This window comes from Ursus maritimus, unplaced genomic scaffold, assembly GCF_017311325.1.
Source record: "Ursus maritimus isolate PB19 unplaced genomic scaffold, ASM1731132v1 scaffold_1, whole genome shotgun sequence".
Taxonomy (NCBI): Eukaryota; Metazoa; Chordata; class Mammalia; order Carnivora; family Ursidae; genus Ursus; species Ursus maritimus.
Window position 1 is genome coordinate 53902049 of NW_024423343.1, and position 23141 is coordinate 53925189.

The window sequence follows — 23141 nt, forward strand, 5'->3', positions numbered from 1 at the left end:
CTCAGACCTTTAAGACAGCTATTTTTATAGGCTGCATTCTTACACCATTCCAGAATTCACTCATAAGACTCTATGCAGAATATTCACTGAGCACTTAACAGGTACTGTCATTTTGCTAGGGCCACGGAGAAATACACAAAAACTAGTAAGACCAATAATCTCTTAAGAGACTTATGCATGAAAAGTCCTAGCAACCTAATATTGAGTGAGAGTTGAAGACTCTGATCCCATGGGTTTCTGCTAAACATGGTCTTAAAGAAAAAGCAAGTTGCTAAATGGGCAACAAGTAAATTTATGTCAGGAATGTAGCTGCTTTCCATTAATTTTATTTATGAAAACTTCAGCTGACGTTGTTTTAAATGAAAACAAACCAAATATATAACCCTGTATAAAACAGATATTATCAGTGAGTCAAATAAATACATAAAAATACACAAGAAAATTTAAAAAGTGAAGATAGTACGTGATTAGCTTCCACAGCTGCAAGATAAAAAGACAAATGGCAATCATCAATTAATAGTAATTGATGAGGAAATTCATAATGCTGAAGAAGTTAATACTATACTAACCTACCTTCCTCAGCAAGGAAAAGTATAAAAGACTAAAATGGTCTTTGAGACAACTATGAACAGCTATCAAATGATATTTGCTGTTCAAAAGTTCAGATGTCAATAAGTTGATTTTTTTTTTTATTTACAAGATTTATCCCCTTGTTAAAACATAGCATCAAAAATTGTGAGTAACAGATTGGTACTATACATTTGATTACTGTTTTACAATGCATGGAATAGCCATACACCAAAAGCTATAACCCATAGTAGATAAAGAATGAATGCAGAAAAGTAAGCAGTTTTCTGGGGGAGGGGAGAAAAGAGGTTAGGGTAGAACAAAAATGTTAAAATATGTAATATCTAATAAGTGGATTCATGGGGATTTATTATATCTTATTTACTTTATTGAAGATTTAAAATAATTTGTAGATTCTATAAAGAAAAAGTAAAATGTAAGTCATATTCAAATAAAAATATACTAAGAGTCTTCTTAAGAATTTTTATTACTGAGTTAACTCAAAAGCCCATTTTTAACAAAACCACTTCACATTTGCTCATCACTTTTTATTATCAATTCCCTAACCAATATCTGTATGTATGTGTGTGTAATGCAAAAAAAGAAGTTGTACATAATATCTTAAGCTGGATTTCTTTTAGAAATCACTGAAATACAAGTTGAAATCTTAATAATACCCATACAAATATCAAAAGCTAAATCATATTACAAAAGGAGGTTAACACTGGTTTTATAATTTTGGGGGACTTTTTAGAGAACATACAAGCATATTAGGCACTTAAAAATTTAAACCAAAGCTAGTAAAACTATATAGTGACACTTAAATCCTCAATAAGATTCTTTAAAATGTAGACTTCAGTAATACCTTCTACTTCTATGGGACATAGGCAAATCTGTCTCAAACCCCCCCCCAAAAAAGAAAAAAGGTTTGTAAATATGACATTCTGATGAAGATATTAATTAAATGTTTAAAGGATTTATTTATTTGAGAGAGAGCGAGTTGAGGGGAGGGGGAGAGGGAGAGAGAGAATCTCAAGCAGACTGAGCTAAGAGCCCGATGCGGGGGCTCAATCTCATGACCTGAACTGAAACAAGAGTCGGATGCTTCACTGACTGGAATCACCCAGGTGCCCCAAAGATATTAATTTAAATAAAAGTGCTCCTTTATAAAGATTTAAAAATTTGTATATTCGTGCACAAAGATACATTATTTCAGCAACTTCTATAGCATATTTGAAATATATCAGGCATTTTATTATATTTTACCTGTCCCAAGGAGCGGAAGTCTCAAAAGACTCTCCTAATACATAGTATTCCAAACCCAAGTCCTGTTAAAACATATATACAAAAATCAAGAAATTACAACAGGTGCAGAAGAATCAATACTATTGTAATATTGCTAGTATTTCATATAACTTTTAGTATTACATGTTTCTAATGTAACCTGCACTGCTCTTTACTTTCCACTCCATAAAAGCACTGGCAAGTGGCCCTGAGAGTGACCTATAACCTCTAGGAGGACAGGAATTTTGTCTCGTTGTCCTCTGTACCCTTGGCACCAGGCAGTGTGCCTGACACATGGTAGGAATTTAAATATTTCTCCAAGGAATGGAGTCTCTATCTAAGAACTGTAGAGGATAGTAGAACAGAGTTTTTAGTATCCTAAACAGCAAATTAAACTACATTAAAAAGTGGTCTTCAGGATGGAAGGACCAGTGCAACAGAGAAGTGGGGGAAGGAGGACTAAAGGAAGAGGGTATATCTCCCTTTCCTGAAATCAGCTTTTCTTTAAAAACAAATTAGAAAATATAGTGCCTCTCTTTGTAGTAACTAAGTAAGACAGTTATCTGGAAGCACCTCTGCTAGGAAAATACATTTGTAACACACAAGATATAATTCTTGTTCGGTAAGTAACTTATAATACAAATTTCTTTAACCAGAATACAATCTGTTTTAATATCAAAACTGGAAAGAACAATTCATTAGCCACCACAGAAGTGCAAAGATAGGAAAGAAAATTATTATAAGTAGAAAAATCAATACAAGTTTCGCTGCAAGCAAAATGAATCACTTCAACTCTACCATTGGTTGATAAGAAAAATCCCCAAATGTGTGGCTTTTCTCCTCTACATTCATTTATGCAGTAAACATATACTTGGTGACAAAGGTATTAAACATTGGGAAAATAAAAAGTAAGATAAAACAAATAATCACTCTCATCCCCAAATCTCAAAATTGCTTCTGATTCAGTTTTAACAGTGTCTGTGCTGTACTTCTTACAGTTACATTTCATTTTCTAGAATTCTAAATTTTGCATTATGGGAAAATGGTCAATATACTTAGAGAAAATGCCCCCAAAACAAAAATTTGTATATATACAAATGCTTACTATGGGAGAGCTTGGGGTAGTAACAGTCCATGGAGGTAAACATTATTAATAAGACCTAAAATCATCTATTACTTTTCATGATCTGTAAATCTCTTAATCACAATTTCTAACATAATGTACAAGCAATAAATGTAATTTTCCTTATCAGCATGGGAAAATGGGGTGCCCGGGAAAACATATGCTTTAAATTCACTGCAACCTAAAATTTAGATCTTACCAAGGATTAAATTATTTTTAAAATGAGAACACAATTCAAGCTTTCTTAGGGAAGTAAAAACAAATTTTATATAAGTTTATGTAAGTATTTCCTTCAGAACAATTCCTCAGTGAATATTCAGAAAATTCAGTATTTGGGAAAGTCAAATTCTCAGTAGTATATCTGAGAAATGACCTTTTAAAATAAGACCCTTCAAATTACATAAACAAGCTATATTTTCAAAATGTAACCCTAATAAGAACAGAAAACAATTAAAAAACTTCAGTTTATTACAGCCAAAGTAGAAAAACAAAACAAAATAAATGAATAAACTTTTGAAAGAATACTTTCATATTGATAAGTATAGTAGACTCTTGGTTAACATGACTAATAAAGTTTCTCACAAACAGAAAATCTGGAATTAGAAAAATTTTAGAGCTCAAATACAAATTATTTTACTTAGAATTATTAATTCTATATAGTAATCATCACCAGTGAGCCAATTACTACTTGCAACCAAGTTAAATACCAATTTTTAAAGAGTTAAAGAAAGACTATATATCTTTAAAACAGATTATGAATCAATCAGAGCAAAATGACCTGAATAAATTTTTAAATTCCTCAAAAGCACATACGGAAGATTTCACTGGGCTTCTGAAGATTTGTAGCTAGTCCTACATTCATGTAAAATGATGTGACACATCACACTAGGTTAAAATTTAAGAAAATAATTTTATTCATTCAAAGAAAAAGTATGGTCTGCAACATAAACTGACAAGGGAAATACGAGATAACTTACTCGAATGTATGCAATGACATAGGTCAGCAAATAACCTCTCTGTCCATTATCTTCTCCAGCTGCCAACCCACTGTAATTAAAGAACAAACTGTCAATATGTATCACATATATTTATTAAAAATATATAAAACTAACCAAACTAATATGACTGCCCCAAGATAACTGCTTAACGGATTAACAAATATTACATTGCATCTCATTTTTATTTTAATCTAATTTATCATAAATGTATCAAAGAGCTGTCAAAAGAATAAGCTTGGATAACAAAAACCTAAAAACACTTTTTTTTTTTTTAGACTTTATTTATTTGATAGAGAGAGACAGAAAGAGAGGGCACAGAGGTAGAAGCAGGCTCTCTGCTGAGCAGAGAGCCCGATGTGGGACTCGATCCCAAGACCCTGAGATCATGACCCGAGCTGAAAGCAGAGGTTTAACCCACTGAGCCACACACAGGTGCCCTAAAAACACTTTTAATATTTCAGTTTGGTCATTAATTTCAAACTTTTATCCATCAAACTAATAAAACTGACTCATATGAACTCAACTACTTCTACCCATACTGACAAAAGAACAAAGAATTAGCCATGAAAAACAAACTTAAATAAACTTTAATAAGCTTCACAAGCATAACAAGATACTTAAAATGCTCTTATCTTATTCATATATTCTTATCCATATATTCATGTCATTATAGTCTTATTCACATATAAAGATGTATAATGACTGACTACATCTTCCAATACCAAGTGTTTTGAATACTCGTGCAGATTGTATATGAAGGATTAGACACAGTGTTTATTTTATGAAACCTATAATTTAAATGAGACAAAACATACTTACAGAGAAATATTAAAGTTTATGAAGCAAGATATATAGACAATTACAAGAAAACAGGTAAGGTTTTACTACTATGAACTATCCATTTCAATTTGAAAGTAGTTTTATCCACGGAAATTGTATTTGGTGATCTAGTTAGAACTAATCCCCTAGAACATATAATTCAGTCCAAGTACTCTGCTTTGTGAAAGTCATTCTTATTTTAAAAGACCATGAATGATTACTGTTTTCTACTAACTTTATTAAAGAGCTTTTAATTTTGCTTGTTTCCATCATCAGACAGAAATTAAATTTTAACTGTTCTTAGTCAACCAAAGAAAACTTACCACAAACTCCCAAAGTATGCATGAAGAAAATTCCTCAATAAAACCAGATAGAAAGAAAAGCATATTTTCATGTGACTTTCTTGGGTCATAACGGATAATTAACTTCTCTTTCTGCTCAATACCGTAATTACACCTCCTTGGTCTCAGGATGCTAAGCCCTTAACCACGGTGTTGCCCAAGACTCAGATTTGAGCCTCTGTTATTTGAGCCTCCTCTGGAAGAATCAATTTTCTAATTGCTTTGATTAACATCTTTAGAGTTAAGTTCTTCCTTCCCCTGAAGTTTTGCTTGGATTTAGTAGTAAGTAAATAATATAGCATAGATGTACCCTTGTGCTATATAACTACTGTAAAGCAATTTTAGGCTAGGATGTAAAGTCTAAATCAAATTTCCTGACTTAGAATTATAGTTGCATATAAACAAATTAGTATCACCCAGAGAAGTGGCAAACACTTGACAGGAGCAGGTCTAGTCTAGAACTACTTCAAGACGGGGTACAATGAAATGAAATTGGGGGGGGGTGGTTTGTATTACTAATTGTTAATGAGAAAAGATAATAAGTCAAGCAGTTGAGAGTGAAAAAGAAGAAATAATATAATTCTGGGTTAGATATATACGGGTTTGAGGTTAGGGATAGGAAGTCAAATAAAGTTCCAAAACAAGAAGGAAACAAGTCAGAAAGTTGCTACGGTAAGTGCATGGAGGAAAACATCTGATTCTATACCTCAGGTAGATATCAAGCAGTCAGACACTGAGTCCAAGAAAGAAAAAAACACTAGTGAGATAGGAAATAGGAACAATTCATCTTGGGCCTACTGGCAGAAGGAAAGGACAGTGAAGACTAGCAAAGGGTGCAAGAGACCTGCGCTTGGAATTCTTGAGAAGGTGCATTCTAAGCGGGTATTTGATGAGAAGTAACAGGTACAGACATTTAGTAGGCCTGTCTCTCTTATATCAGATGAGAAAAAGTCCTACTTTGCAGTCCCATGTCAAGCCATTTTTCTTTAGATCCTGTTCTAACATCCGGTGGCGGTGGGGAGATCTGCTCCGCTTTGGAATTGTGACAAACCACACAAAAACATGCATTTTCTTATCTAAAACAGGAAGAAATCGATGTCCATTCTAAATTCATTAATCCCAAAGGAGAAGAAAAGTGATCTGGGTTTGCTTTTCTGAATCACAGGTTTCCCTGCAAATTTAGTTTTCTGTAACTTCAATCTCTCTCTCTTTTAGCTTTCAGAAATCTATCTTCCAGACAGGATTACCTTAAAATACGAGATATAAACAATAGTAGGGCGTAGAAATTAAACACTACTAACTCACCATTTTCTTAGCAGCCACTTCAAAAAAGTATACTAAGATTCAAACTGCTTTATAGTAAAGTAGCAATATCCATCCCCTACTTCCTGCTCCCCTCTGCAAATTTCAAACATCAATTAACAAGGTTCTTAAACAAATTTAAACCTGTTTCATGAGAAAGGACTGGGAAGACTAATGAAAGAGGAATGAGAGACTATCTTTTTATATAAAAGAGCCATCTGGTGAACCTAATCACTCTCATGTTGAATTACATTAAACTACTAGAGCACACAACTTTAAAAATAACAATAACACATTACCTTAAGTTCTATGGTAAATGTCAATACATCTGTCATGATGCTGACAGGGAATGTTTATTCTGTTTAGCTCCTAGAGAAGTTAAAGTATATTACTAGCAAACACAGATAAACAACCAAAGTATGATTACTCAAAATTTGCCTATTACGTCCCATTGGGTCATGTGTGTTCAAAGGTATTTAACAGTGTTAGGGTGAGGATGGAAGGAAAGGAGGAAAATGGCTAAGATAACACATAAAAATGCTCTAAACTGTTGGGAGTACTTTATTAAAAACAATCAATTCAAAGCTAACGAGGTGGTAGGAACAGAAGATAAAACAAAAGAAGAAAATAAAGGATAGATGAATAATGCCCTAATTCAAAATAAAGTACATAAGCTAAACTAACTTATGAAACTTTAGCAAAAAGAAATTTAGTGCTGCTTTTTAGTTATGCCGAAGAAATCATTTATTGGGGAACAAGGGCTGGCCAAGTGGCATCTTAAGTAAGAAAAATATCCCTGAATCTTTCAGTGATTAGAACAAAGAACTAGTGTCTAGAGAGAAACATGGAGAAAACCAGGACTTCTGCTAGAAAACTGCATGAAGATATTTCCAAGTATCAAATCAAATCAAACCAAAATATCCCTAAGTCATCTGCCTAATGGCAGTCTGGATTGTTAATACAGACGATGTCTACATCCAAATGAAGGAAAACAAGATGACAGTACATTAAGAAATTAATTATAACATAACTAATAAGTAGCAAATAATAATAGCCAAAAAAATGAGACCCCAGAGTCTGACTTTTAATGCTTTGCCTTGCTTTAAATAGATATCTCACTTACTATAAACCATTTTAATGGATGAATTTGATATGTTTTGTTTGGTATAAACAAATCACTCGAATTAACTCAATAGTTCTGGGGCTTCAGTATCAGTATCTAAAAAGACCTGGATTCATCTTAAGAAGTTCATTTTTAACTTTTAAGTTGTAAATGACTGGAATTAATGGGAAAAACAAGACGAATTACATGACAAGAGAGTTCATGACAATTGGTGGCTCAACTTAAACCTGACAAAACGGCTCTGATAAATACCTAAAGATCAAAAAATACACTGTTTTAAGGGTGGCACAGCAGTTAGGCATAAATGAAATAGAATAAAAATTGTTAGGGGAAAAATACTCAGTTTCCCTAATTCTTTCAACAAATGTTCAATCAAGCATCTAGTATATACCAGGTATCGGCAATGATGTCCAAGAAAAGACAGGTCATGCCCTGTAAAAATTATGTCTTACCTCACATAAAAAGGCATTTACCATCATCCTACCCACCCCTCCAGTCCAATAGGAAATGTAGCACATTACTAATGATTTTGCTGGCTACTCTGAATTGTAATTGCACTTAAAGATACTGCAAAGTGCAATTTCTGTGCATGTGTATGCATGTGTGGGGGTGTGTGTTAGAAGTAGGAGGAGGACCAAGGGATTGAGGTGAAACTAAGCAAACTTACCTTATTTATATAAAGTGATTCAAATATTATAGCATGCATTTCCCTACAAGCGCTTCTGAACAATTTTGAAACCCCAATTAAATATTTAAATATATAAAAAACAATTTTTTAAAGTTCCAGTCTCTACTATTTAAGGTTAGAATAGAAATTAAAGATTTAATTTAGATAGAAAAGATTTTAATTTAAATCACCTTAACTGTTTCTAATACCATGGATTTTAAGAAAAAAGTTTAAACATCAAATTATACATAAACTCCACATAACTTAGAAACTAAAATATAGGTACACATACATTTCAAAAATAAATTCAGAGATTAACCTGAAATCCAAGCCTTTTGATTATTAACTGAATTTTTATAGCACAGTTACTCTTAACTAATTTAGTTAAAAAATCAGTAATTCCCAAAAAATGTACTGTGAAAGAGGAAAAGTGAAAGAGTAATGAATTTTACCTTTTACTAAAGAAATTAAATCCCACTTGCCAATTTCAGAATAAGGTAAGAACAAAACCAAGAGGCTAATTTGCAATACTCAAAAACAGTACAAAAGTAAACTAAAAATTAAGCCCAAAACTAGATCTTTTTCTAAGAATTCTGCATTTTAACACTACGTTCAAAAAAATCCTAAAAATAAAGGGCTGAATATCCTATGTGAGAAAAATACATAAAGGTGGGGGCACTCTAAAACACAAGGCTACAAATTAAGCGCCCATTTGTTCTCATAAATAGCAAAAAGGGGAAATTAAATATTTACAAAGAACTCAGATTAAGCATAATGTATATTTTAAGCTCTGAAATTAAAAAAAAAAAGGAAACTGGTATCCAGGAAACTTAGTTTATGTACTTAGAAAGGAAAGGAAAAAATGTAGTCCTGATAAATGGCATTTTCACTATAGTTCTCATCGATCAATCTCATAATCCATCAAGCAGACAGAAAGAAACCACCCAATCATTATTCAGTTGGTTATAGATGTGAAATGTTTTCAGTTTCTTTATACCAGCACAAAACAGTAAGTGACAAGGGGTGGAGTACAGATAATTTATCAAATTCTTTTGTTTAAAAAATTTCCTTTTAAAAACATACTAGTAACTTGTTTTATACATATACAATTACCACTAAATAATAAGAGGATTATGAATTTTTCATGTTACTCTAGTATAACAAAAGCAAATATTATAAAATTAGCATTAGTGGAAAAATATAATAAAATATTTAATATATCATATATATGATCACAAATTCTGAAAGTGAAGCAACACAACATATTGACTATCATATATTGCTACAAATTTAATACTTTAAAGGGTACATTAACAACTGCTTGCAGATACCAGAATTTTAGATTAACATTCTCTTGGCATTATGAACTAAAAGCCATACCCAAATTTTGCAGCAATGTCATACACTTGTTTTTCATGTTGAAGAACTTTCTCACGGTCCCCCTCAAAGAGTAATGTAGCGACAGCTAGCTGATTTGGATCAAATCCTTTAAACTACAAAAAAAAAAAAAAATTTATTACAGATAAGTCTTATCCTACAAAACAGTAAATCAAAATACATTTTGCTCATTTTTTCTTCTGTTCTGGGCTCAAACATACCAACTCTTTAAAACTGAGTTTTGGAATTTTGCATATGAATCATAAAGAATGTTTAATGCACCTATTCAGGTTGTTACAAATAACAATACTAAGAAAAATACAATATTAAGAAAAAGACTTCATTTCAAAGTATGCCATAGTGTCAATTGTAATGACATATTGGTAAGTAATACCACAAAGAACTTGTAGGAATTATAACTGCAATAAAGAAGCAAATAAAAATACCAAATGATAGAATATAATGAATCAGCAAGATGTAGGATGAGAAAAAAGTAAAAATAGCATCCTTACATACCAACAATAACTTCTTACTAAATAACATTCTCAAAGGAAAATGTTAAATGTCAATTAAAATATCTAAGAATAACCATAAAAGGAAATATGTAACCTCATTAGGAAAACATGTCTAAAAATAGATTATAAAGACATGTTCTAGAATGCCTCAACTAAGTATATTAACCTGTCAATTCTTGCTCAATATAATATACAGTTTCATTCCAGTTCTGATAGAAACCTTAATGGACTCCCTAAGATGGTGAAAAGTTTCTAAAATTTTTCTAGGTTGATAAACAGGTAGGTTATGATGGATCACAAGGAAAATTCTAAAAAACAAGAACTAGACCTATAGCAATTAAATCCATTTAATTTTTCAAGAACAAAACCTCATTAAAAAAATGTGATACCTTTTTCAAATTCAATTTATTTAAACTAAAAAAACCAAAAACAGTTCAACTTCTCCTTCTACCCCTCAACCCCTAAAAACAAAAAAAGTTCACCTTCTTCTCCCACCCCTCACCCGTCTCTGGCAGTTACTAGTCTATTCTCTGTATCTATAAGCTTAGTTTTTTCTGTTTTTTAAAATATTTTTTGAGATTGCACATATAAAAGAGATCATACAGTATTTGATACATTAAAATGGAGTCTACGTTTTGAGTCAGTATATAAGAAGATGTCTCAGACATGACATGTCAATCAATATAAGAGGAGCAGGGATTAGTTAGTTAATGGTGCTGCCACAACCTGTTAGCAATTGGGGCAGCAGAAGGTGAAGATTAATTTAGAGCTTTATCACACATCATAAAATTGAAATAACTTTAAATAGTGATAAAGATAAAATTTTTTAAATTCCCATTTAACAAAAAAAGGAAGAGAGAGAAGAAATGATCCCAGCTTGGAAGTGAGTAAATAATCACAGGAAAAGATACAAAATTTTGAAACTTTTGCACCAGAAAGAGAAACTCTTATTAAAGAGGGAGTCACCAAAACAAACAAACAGGGAGTCACCGGACTCAAAAAATTATTCACAACATTTATGACAAAAGCATCTAATTATCCCATTACTCAAAGGGTACACTCAAAGTACCAAAAAAAAAAAAACCACGAAGGTGCCCCCCCCTGGCAAAATAACCATACTCAACTAATGCACACAAAAACTGTATCTAGGAAATACAGGGAAATGATGGGTCCCACTGGAATATCAATGAGAAACATTAAAATAAAGTACTACTTTCTCCCCTAGATTCAGTACATTTAAAACATAACAGAATACAACTCCCACATGCCATAGCAAGAATGGAACAAAGGAACAGCACCCCTGTGTCCCAGACATAGTGCAAACTGGCATAACCCTTTAGAAAAGGAATTCAGCAAAGATTTTTAAAAAATCCATACTCTTATTTCACTAGATATAAATATCTACTACAAAAAAAAAAATCAAACTATAAAAAATCTTACATGCATGAAACTTGTTAATGCAGTGTTATTTTTAGGAACTTCAAATCTGGAAATAAAATTTTTGAAATTAAATGCATAACTGATTCACTTGATAAAATACTCCAACATGAAAAATAATAATTAAGAAATGTACACAGCACCATGAAAAACATCCTTGATAAAAGGTACATGTGAAGGGGGAGAAGGCAGAAAACAAAATTAGTATCATAAGCATTTAAAATTTTAGCATTTGATAAAAATTCTTACCTTTGTAATATAAAACTTCTTTAAGCCATCCAAAAATGATGTGAAAATAGAGGAAACCTGAGGTTTAAGAGCATGACCTAAGAAGAAAAAAGTTCACAATTTAAATTTAAATTAATAGCAAATTCTGTTTTTCAAAAGATTAAGATGCTAGTTTAATTTAGTATCCTAAAAAAGTGAACGTTTCATGTCTCCAATTTTTAAAATCTTCTTATGTTTTATATATAGCATATTTATATTAAGAGCTACATCTTTTAACTTTATCTTCTTTCAAAAGCCACAACTTTCTGTTTACAAAACCTCTTGTTTCTTTTTTTAACTCAAATTACTATATGTAATTAATACTACATATACTTTAGGTTATCTTTCAATAGTATAGTTTATACATAGTAAAATCACTTCATTAATTTTTATTTCATTAAGAACACCCAATGGTGGCTTAGTTTACTTTTATTCTTTTTAATTATGCAGAAACCTTCAGAACTATAACCAAATATGCAGTCAATGCCAAGTTTAAGGTTGTTTCTTAATTAATTCTTAATTCTTCCAGAATTCTTGGCATAAAACTAGTAATTGCTTCCTTAATCACACCCACCGAGTTAAAATTGCCAAAATAATATAAACGGTGTCTTAGAGCTGTTAAATTAACATCCTTGCCTGCGGATTGAGCTTAATTGAGTGAAAGTCTTTTTACTGTTCTCTCATTGTTTTCAGAGTAACAACTTCTTAACTCCCGTGACTGTTAGATTAAGAGTCATACATCTGGCCTTAGTGCTATAAGCCCAATTCAAAAAAATGGGGCATACTACTTATATAGAATTTTTATAAAGAATTTTGAAGTCTCCAGTAAATCTGAAATTATCTCCAAATAAAAATTTTATATTTTAAAAACAGCTTTAAGATTTTAGTATGTTGTTTTTGTTTGTTTTTAAGGCATGGATCCCTTCTTTAAAATGGGTGCAAACAGCAAACCAGTTTCTTTGGTGGGGAGGGGGGAGATTTCTAGGGAGAAAAAACTATGACTTGTAGTCTTCTTTATTTCCATTAATCTTTTTTTTTTTCTTAAGTTAGAATCTGAATCCATAATACTTAACTACATTTTTACTGATTACAATAGGAAACTGTGACATGAAAGACCAAGTAACATGTCTTAACCAGAGGTTAAGAGTTAGATATCCATGCTGTAACTGAACAAAACAAAAAACAAAAATGAAGGGCAGATTAGATAGAGATCAACCTAGTAATCTTTTCGAGTTCCTGAATCACATGTTTGGGATTTTTTTTTTCTTTTACTGTACCCTGTCAAAAATGCTTCTCCAGCATAACAGTGCCTTAAAAAAATACCATTTCTAGAAAGTATAAAGTTAGAAATAACATACCATCAAAATATTCACTTCTTGTCTCAAATGGAATTTATCCTACTATTTAATAATTGGAAATAAATAAACATAAATGTGTGAGTGTATCAGTCATATACTTGCAAGAAACTGAAATGATCTGTTCCTCATACAAGCCTTCTGATCCACACATCTTTACATAATGTATGAGGACTCCAAATGTCACTATACTGATGTGAAATAATCCTTAAGGGTCTATGTTCATCTTAACACATGGAAATTTATTTGCACAATTTCCGTTAACACTGGTGGGATTTAGTCACATATATCCCAAATACTGAGTTGACATGATAGCTCTGAAGAATAATTATCATAAAAGCGATACTAACTTTAAGTGTGTCAAGCATCAGTAGTCACCTAAGAGGATATTATCTTTTATTTATTCTTAAATTAATGTTGCCTTTCAAATTAATTACATTCTAAATATATTCTGGCTGCTGTGCTTTATTTTTTACAGTAAATAAAGGAACTAAGTTTTCAAATTTACTAGTTGAACAGTCTGATTAGTATATTTGGTGTTGTTACAGTATTAATTTAAACACTTTTAATTATTTATAATAAATACCTACATTTCAAAGAAGTGACCTCAAACAGTGGAAAAGGTCTTCGGCCTTGGAGTCAGATTTGGATTCAACCCCAGCTCTACCACATACAATCTGTGGGCTTTGGCTGAAACGTCTAGCTTTGGAGTCATTTGTAAACTGGGAATATCACTTTCAGGAACAGTTGTGAGGAGTATATGATAAACTGTGCTACTGATATTGTGCTTGGCACTATACTACTAAGTGCTATTCAAGATTTGTTCACTCTCTTCTGCTAAGTAGGTGATTAAGTCAATCAACATCAGTGCCTATCATATGACAGGTGCAGGAGATATAAAAATGAATAAGAAACATCCCCTAAATTTAACAAACTTTAGTTTTTCAGAGGAAATCTATAGATCATTTCAATGTACTCAATGATATATATAATTTCAATATACTTAAAACATATCATTTCAATATACTGAATTAAAGGATTGCATTAGAGGTAGGAATGAAATTAAAAATATTAACATCTAATAATAAGGCTTGTGCTTTGTTAACAACCAATACGGTGCAAACACTGCCAATCAGCCATATGGCTAGTAAAAAGACCTAGACATCCCTTGCTGTGCTAAGCATTATTCTTTCGTTGCTTGATCATGGAGCCATGGCAGGATATATAGATGGAAAGGCTTCAACAGGTAGTGAGAAATCAAAAAGGTCATAGATAGCCAAGAAGCAGAATCAGATCTGTCTTTTCAAAGAATCACTTTGATGACCATGTAAAGGGTGGAAAGAAGAGACACAGTCCAGACTAGAGACGGTAGAACCTGCCTTAGAGCATGTTCCTAGATATAGCAATGAGAATGTGGAACAGGGACGACAGATGGCCAGAAGGACCTCTTCTTTAAACCTTCATTTTAAATTGTTAAAATCCCAATTATAAATAAAATCTAGTCAAATCATAGTTAATTTTACAAACATGTCTATGTCTAACATAATTCACTATAATAACAGCATATAAATGGATAACATATTATTAATCAGATACATGGCTCTCTAAAGACCTAGAACTCTAAATGCAGGCCAAAACACACAGAAGGCTTCATTTTCATTTGATTTAACTATTTTGTTACTTATAGGACACACTTACCTTAAACTTTTTTTTTTAATATTTTTTTTTGGTAAAGATTATTTATTTATTTATTTATTTATTTATTTGACAGAGATAGAGATAGCCAGCGAGAGAGGGAACACAAGCAGGGGGAGTGGGAGAGGAAGAAGCAGGCTCCCAGCGTGGGAGCCCAATGCGGGGCTCGATCCCATAACGCCGGGATCACGCCCTGAGCCGAAGGCAGACGCTTAACCGCCGTGCCACCCAGGCGCCCCACTTACCTTAAACTTTTATCAGTAGTATAGATTTTGAAAATAATTTACTTAAAGGAATAAAAGCTATGACTTAGAAGAATCTAATTTTAAAACTAACTCTTGATATATTATGAACATGACTAAGTTTCTATATAATTATAATAATCACTCTTCCCTAAATTAAAATCTAAACTTCTTTTAAGTAGAACAAACAAAAGCCTGCCTATCTTAGACATTAGTATTTACTACTGAGCAATCGTTCTTATAATTTCAGGGGCTGTTCTGAAGACCTGAAATCTATAAATTTGACAGCATATGGAAACAATATACAAGCAATAAAACTGAATTAAAAAGATGATAAACTTTGTCAGAAAGTTGAATACTTTAAAGCAAAATAGGGACAAAAAGAAACATGGTTATCTCCTAGTGAATTCTCCACCTGAATATTCCAATGGTACCTTAAATGCAACCCACTGTAAGGTCTCTTCCCCCAAATCATCATCTCTTCTTCTAGACTGTTATTCACTCCATGCAATCAGTCAAATCAGAAATCTGGGAGCTGCCCTCAACTCTTCCCATTACTGAACCTTCTACAACTGGTTGGTAAACTGAACTTTGGGAAATTTCTGCCTTATTCTCATCCATTGCTCCTGCCTTGATCAGGACCCCCGAAATCTGCCTCCTGAATCATTTCAACTCCTCTTCCACACTTGCACCATTCTACTCCATCCTGCATAATGCTAGCAGAATGGAGCTTTCTCAGATGTAAGCTAATTTATTTTATTCCCTCTACAAGAAATCCCTGCTGACAAGATAAAATCCAAATTGATCCTGTAAAGCCCTGGTCCACCCATCCAGTTATCTCTTATAACAACTCTCACCCACCTTCTCTTTGAGCCACATTGAACTATTTGAAGTACAAACATGCCACTGAGGTTTTACAATTCCCTATTTTTTTGCTGATAAGCGAACAAATTTGGTAGAAGGGAAAAGGCAAACTTCTATTCCCCTTTTAAAACTTAGCTTAAGCATGACCCTCCTTTAAGAAGCCTTTCCTGACTCCCCATGTCAACATTTGCACACCAGGGTACTCAGTACACTCTTCTTTCACAACACCTGCAACAATCCTGCACTCATTCCTTTGTGTAATTGTTGTCCTCATTAGACTGCGAGTTTCCTGCAGGACAGGAACTATAACACTCATCTTCCTAACTCTTCATTCAGAACTCTTCCTGGCAGGTAACAGCTGTTTCACAAATTTTGTGGCTTCATGAGCAGTTTTTAAAATGACCACTCCTTACTTACCAAACTGAAACTGTTGGTTGTCCATGAGGCGGATAGATGCAGGAGCACATCTCTATTTTAAAAAGAAAAAAAATGTGATACAAATTTAATACTGTAAAGAAGCTAGACAGGTAGAATAGAAATGTCATCTTTCTATATCTGAGATCAGTTAAGTTCCTAGGAATATATACAGTAAAAAAAAATCTTAACATTTTATATAATTTTAAGATGACAAAACATCAGTGACTTGTATAAAATATTTGGAGGAGAAATCCACATACATAATACACACACACATATGTTGCCAGATCTTTAATTTGCCTGCAACTAGATCTCTTTAATGCCTAGCAAAGATCTATGGAAATGCGTAAAAGAAATACTGGGCCTTGAAGTGGATTATTTTAAAACAAAGTAGAAATTTCAAAGACTAAAATCAATGCCTAGAACACTATACCATTTGTGAATTATAATGCATCCTCAGGCTCTAATATCATCTTTTATTTTTTTTATTTTTTTTTTTAAAGATTTTATTTATTTATTTGGCAGAGAGAGAGACAGCCAGCAAGAGAGGGAACAAAGCAGGGGGAGTGGGAGAGGAAGAAGCAGGCTCCCAGCGGAGAAGCCTGATGTGGGGCTCGATCCCAGAATGCTGGGATCACGCCCTGAGCCGAAGGCAGACGCTTAACAACTGAGCCACCCAGGCGCCCCTCTAATATCATCTTTTAAAACAAAGAAAATGATGGTGGATATACACTTTTAAAATGAAGAAGATGATGGTGGAATTTTTGTGAGTAAAAGCACTTTTTAAAAAAATTATCTGTGATGTCTTCACACGTAATTCTAGCAACTGTTCTTTTTATCCCTTCTCATAATCCATTCTAAATAGAAAATTCTGGACACTATCAGACAATGTCCAGAATTCTAAAATCTTTCAAGGTTACTTGTACGAAATTAGCAACAAAACTCTGAAGGATAACATTATGTATCTAAAACTGTGCCAGTGTTAAATTTAATCTGGGTGCCACACTAAAAGCTGCAAGGAAAGAAAAATGAGGAGAACCAATAGCCATATAAATTTTGTGATGCCGAAATATACAATACAAACGCTAGAAAGGTTTAAGCTAGCTACAATTTTTCCGTAATATTAAAGCAAGCTGGACTCTAAATACAATTCTATTTTCTATGTTAATTTTTAACATGGTTAAACTTCTCCCAAGAGGTTGCTTTCAGATGACAAAATTTTCACTGTCATAAACTTTTTAAACATTTATCTTCTGAGTAACATTTATCAATAAAATTTGTATCAACACGACATTAAGATTTGTGCAGATCGTTCAAAAGAACAAAACCTAATACATAACTGTGCATTATAACATTTTTGCTATTATTCACTTTTAATTAAACAAATACTTAATTTTATAAAATCACTCATAATATACATTTTATTTCACCCAACAAAATGACAATATTCTTATTTTGAACACTATACAGTTTATTTACTCACCTTTGATACTAAAGGTGAGATAATTCAATCTACATTTTAAAAAGTCACTGCCAAATCTATAGAAACAGTATTAGGTAATTTTATATACAGAGCATAACGATAACTTATTGCCTTACTTTTATAGAATCCTGTGATATCTAACTTATTTTTACATGTCTTATTTAATGCAAGTAACAACCCTATCAGGGTAGCAAAACTGGTATTATCCCCATTTTTCAGATGAGTACATAAGAACCAGAGAGGTTAAAAGACTTGTCTGAGGTCATATGACTGTTAAATAGACAAAACTAAAAGACAGAACTAGGACCAAGATATCCTGACTGCTGGATAAGCAATATTTCAAATACACCACAAAGCTTCCCAAAAAATCACTTAACACACAAACATACACCACACACACAGCTTTAAAGTCATATTTGAAACAAAAATTATATGAAAACTATCCATTCACTATACAGTTATAAAATAAAATAAAAAATATACAACCTGAGTAATTTCAAATCTTGGTATAAAGGTATCTTTGTAATTGGGTTATGCTTCTAAAAACCAAACCAGTTTCCAAAATACTAAAGAAAAAAATCAATCTTCCTATTAAAACAGGCACATCAACTTTTTTTAAATTTATTTTTATTCTTATTCATTTTTTTAAGTAGGCTCCACGCCCAGCATGGAGCCAATGTAGGGCTTGAACTTACGACCCTGAGATCAAGACCTCAGCTGAGATCAAGAGTCGAACACTTAACTGACTGAGCCACCCAGGTGCCCCAGGCGTGTCAACTTCTACTAAGATATATGAAGCCTGATGAGACCAAGTTTCTTTTCTTCATAAAATAAACAGAATATCATATAACATACATATTTATATGTTTTGGCTTAAGCACACCAGTAACATATAAGTAAGAATTCAGAGTCCTTCTGTCGTTATTAGAAAAACAAACTTTTTTTTTAAAGATTTTATTTTTAAGTAATGTCAACACCCAACATGGGGCTCAAACTCACAACCCCGAGATCAAGAGTCAAATGCTCTACTGACTGAGCCAGCCAGACGCACCCCCACCCCCAAAGAACTTTTAAATTCCTAACAACAACTTGTAACTTCCATCTCCTACTGTCACATAGATTCTACTATTCCTATGCCTTTAGCAAGTGTTATTAATGAAAACAACCAGCATAGGTACATATATATCAGAAAATGGGGGGGGGGGAGAGTACATTATATTTAGTACAGTAAATTTGTAGTGAAATTCAATCTCTGAAACAACTAAAATACAATAAATATGAAGGCCTTGATAAAATCTTGGTTTGAAAAGACTACAAAATACATCTTGTGTATAACTGAAATAATCTGATTGTAGAATGCATATAGGATGTCATTAAAAAAATTACTGCTGATTTTCTTAGACATGATAATAGTATTGTGACTATGAAGAAAAACACCTTTATTTTTAGATGCATGTATAAATATTTAGAGGTCAAGTGCCATGCTGTCTGCAACTCAATTTCAAATGGCCCAGAAAACATAAACATAAAACAAACATAGCAAAAAGTAAATTGTTGAATATATAAGACAGATATATAGGTGACCATTACCCTGTTCTTTTAAAGTTTCTACATGCTTAAAACTCTCAAATTAAAAAATTGAAAAAATAAGTAAGCTTCAGGGCACTTGGTACATACAACAACTGATATTCAGTAATACTGACCGTGATTTTAACTTGACAGCTGAGTCACATAAACTAGTCAGTCATGTACTACTCCTATTTATACTGAGTCAGGGTAAATGGTTACAGACTAACACTTATCACAAAAGAATGAAAAGCTAAAGAAAGTTTATTGTATCTAGATTATAAATATTAGTTTTCAATACTTACCTTTCAGAAATTATCAAAATCAAAACAACACCTTTATTTAGTCTGTCTTCATAGTGTCATATTTTTAAAAAGTCAGTAAATGAGTTTTTTAGTTATCATCATAAGTAAATTCCCATTCTCTCTCTCATAAAGTAAATTCTCAAATTAAAAAACAGCATCTAGATTGCTTTATGATCCTTTGGCAACTGATAGTCTGTAAATGACTGTGCATCATTCTAAAAATATAAAGCAAGAAAAGTCTCTTAGAGTTTTACATGAAAACTTGCCACTATAACTAATTAAGTTTAAGTTCCTATAATCAAAAGACCAAAATAATGTTACTCTTAAAAAACAACACTGAGAATCTGGGTAACTCTACCTATGGTTAAGATCAGGTTATGTTCCAACTGCTATAAAACCTCATTTTAAAACCTAAAAATATTTCCTTTAAAAGTTAGAGACATCACAAATCCTGAGAATTTGAGCTCTAAATTCATTCCAATGCTATTCAATTATGCTAAGAGTATTCCAAAGATGAGGAAAGGGGGAAAAGGGTCCTTGAGTTAAAGTGACCCCTGGTGGTATGTGATCAGAACTAACCCGAGAGGGAATAGTTTTAACAAGTAATTTTATTGGTGGGTTAATAATAATACGCATTCAGGGAATTTAAGGAACACTCAAACAAAATTTGCTTACCCAAACTGGAGTTAATGAAATAACTGATATATTTCCTACTATGATAAATGTATTTTTACTAGAATCCCTCAGGTCATCTGACTTGTACCCAAGTATACTTTATACTTAGTAAATAATCTGAAAAGAGATGAGAGACTCATTCATTATCAACTAATAAGGAAATATCAATTATCTTTGTTTTATCTGAGAAGAAATAAATAACCACATTGACCTCAGAGCACAAGTGTAAGACTGACTAAGTCAAATTGCTGACAATCTCTTCCCTTTAATGATGCTACAACCAGGAATTTACTTGAATATATAACCTGAAAAATAAAAAGCCATCACTGATTAGTTTTATTTACTGAGTAGAATTCTCTATACTAACTTTAAAAGTAACAGATTTCTCAATTCAAACATTTTCCCCAAAAAATAATCCCTATAAGAAACACATCAAAATATTTCTGCAAAATTTGTTTTTATGGAACTAAGTCATATCTCTTTCTTAACACAGAGAAAACCAGAACTTGCACTGCAGATGTGACACATTATTTGTGAAGGTATCTCTTAGTTTACTAGTTACTAGCAAATCAATACTAAAGCATTTCAAATGTCAGCAGGATTTCTACTATTCCAATTTCATAAAGATAAAATATAAAATATAAGCATTATGAATCATCTTTGTATTGAAAAGGCTTATTTATTCAAGTAGTAAATCAAACAAACATTCTCTATAGACTCTAGAATGGCCCAAATTCCTGAACCTTGAGTCTATTTTGGAGATAGTCTAGTTATCTCATATTATATCGGAAGCCAAAGCTCCAATACCAAACCCCTTGTACCTAACCATACAAAAATTTAAGCACCTAAAATTTATCATGGTATACACCATCTGTAGTGATTACTAGAAGACAGGAACTATGTCTATTTAACTTACACAATATCCAATGTACTTTGTTGGATATAAAGTTAAGAGCACACTATCTCAAATACAGATACACACACAAAAAAAATTAATAAATAAGTTCAAAAAAGGGTATGTGAAGAGAATTCTGTTAACTGCAAATTTCTAGACAGAAAAAAACTTAAAATGTAGACAGGTTCTTCCTCAGAGCTGATACCACAGATGAAACCAGACAGTATTTAAGGCTACTGGTATAACTGATTAGCCCTACTAGAAGTGACAGCTAGGAGTCCACATTGTAAACATTAAATGTTCTTTAACAAGAGAATTACCTCTTGGTTTTAAAGAATGAAACAATATTTCCCTCCATTTATATTAAGGGAAGATCCAACCGTTAATGCCAAACAGTGTCTGTGGTTCATCACTTTCATTTTTCATTTTTGTAAAGGTGTAATGACTTGTTCGGACTAGCTCCTGGTTCAAAGTACGTCTTGTAACTGTCCTCAAGTTTAATATATTTTGCTGGATCACAGAATACAGAATCCAATTAATTAAACATTTGGCGAGGTTATTTTCTCCACTTCAGAGGGAGGGAAGAACACGTACTCACGCGTGCGCGCATGCACGCACATGCACGCACACACACACACACACACACACACACTCATTTAAAATAACAATGCCATTTTCTACATGTAACAAATTATTTTCAAGAATTACTACTGAATATAAAGAAGTTTTAATTACTTTATAACGTAAGTGCTAAACCCAGCTCCTTTTAATTTATTTCAACCCCTCCAGGACAAATCAAGTTTAAAACAGAATACAAAATTGAGACATAACAGTCTGAGGTGTCAAACATGAACTATGTACATCTTTCCAAAATATGGCCTAAACTCTCTAGAAAACAACACCGTTACCAGTTTAAAATTGCTTAAAATAAAAGTGATGGTAGGTAGAATGGGCCACCCCTTGTCAAAAGGTAAAGAAGAAGCTGCCTTTTAATTTATAATTCTAAAAACCTAGTTCTAATACTGAGAAAGACAGTTTTCAGAGGAACGAATACTGACCTGTGCCACACACACTGTGTTCCCTGTGAATGGAACAGATGGTCCTCCCTCAATACTACAGGGCAGATCTCGTGAGTTTTCACTGGGAAGCGGAAACCCCAGACTTCAAAAATTGCTTTTGAGCTTATTTCAACACTTTTCCCTTAAAACTTTATAAAGATATCACTGTCATTTTTAAGCAAACAATAAAAGAATAATAAAATACACCTGAACCTGATATTCTGATTAAAAAACACTTTCTCCTCTCCTGAGAGGCTACAGTTCGGAAATCTATTTTCTCAGAAAGTCTTAAAAATCACTTACTTACCCATCTACTGAGTTAAGCTGGAGATTATATTGGACTGCCATTTATAAGAGATTCACATTAATCTTCCACTAAATCTTCCTTTCTAGTTCCTCACCAGGCAGTGAAGTATTGAAAGAGGACAATCCTCACATGGACAAAGATTAGATGATAGACCTTAGTAGAATCCTTCTGCTGTCAGTATAAAGTTGTTTAATTTATTTCCTTTAGTAGGAAAAGTGATGAAAATACACAAAGAGCCCACTCTATTTGTAAACAAGCATGTATACGCCTTTCCAAAAGATACATATCCAAAATACAGTTTCCCATTTCAAAAGCAACTTGAGTCTGAAAATACCGCAAAAATGGAAGTGCCATGAAATGACAGTGAGAAATTACAAGCAGCCAACTCATTATTCAATCAAGAATTTGGCACAATCATAAACCATGTACCATCTATTTTAATGGATCTTAATTCTCCTG

General features: G+C 32.5%; 1 protein-coding gene across 2 annotated transcripts in view; it reads right to left on the reverse strand.

The window, feature by feature from the left end:
* Window positions 1-23141, reverse strand: part of AGPS (alkylglycerone phosphate synthase) — a 136210-nt gene that overhangs the window by 27119 nt on the left and 85950 nt on the right. For both annotated transcript variants that reach the window (XM_040643467.1, XM_040643464.1), the window contains exons 12-16: window positions 16394-16445; window positions 11803-11879; window positions 9605-9717; window positions 3952-4021; window positions 1834-1895 (exon numbers count right to left, since the gene is read on the reverse strand). In XM_040643467.1, the coding sequence (XP_040499401.1) occupies window positions 1834-1895; window positions 3952-4021; window positions 9605-9717; window positions 11803-11879; window positions 16394-16445 (374 nt within the window). The remainder of the gene's footprint in view (window positions 1-1833; window positions 1896-3951; window positions 4022-9604; window positions 9718-11802; window positions 11880-16393; window positions 16446-23141) is intronic.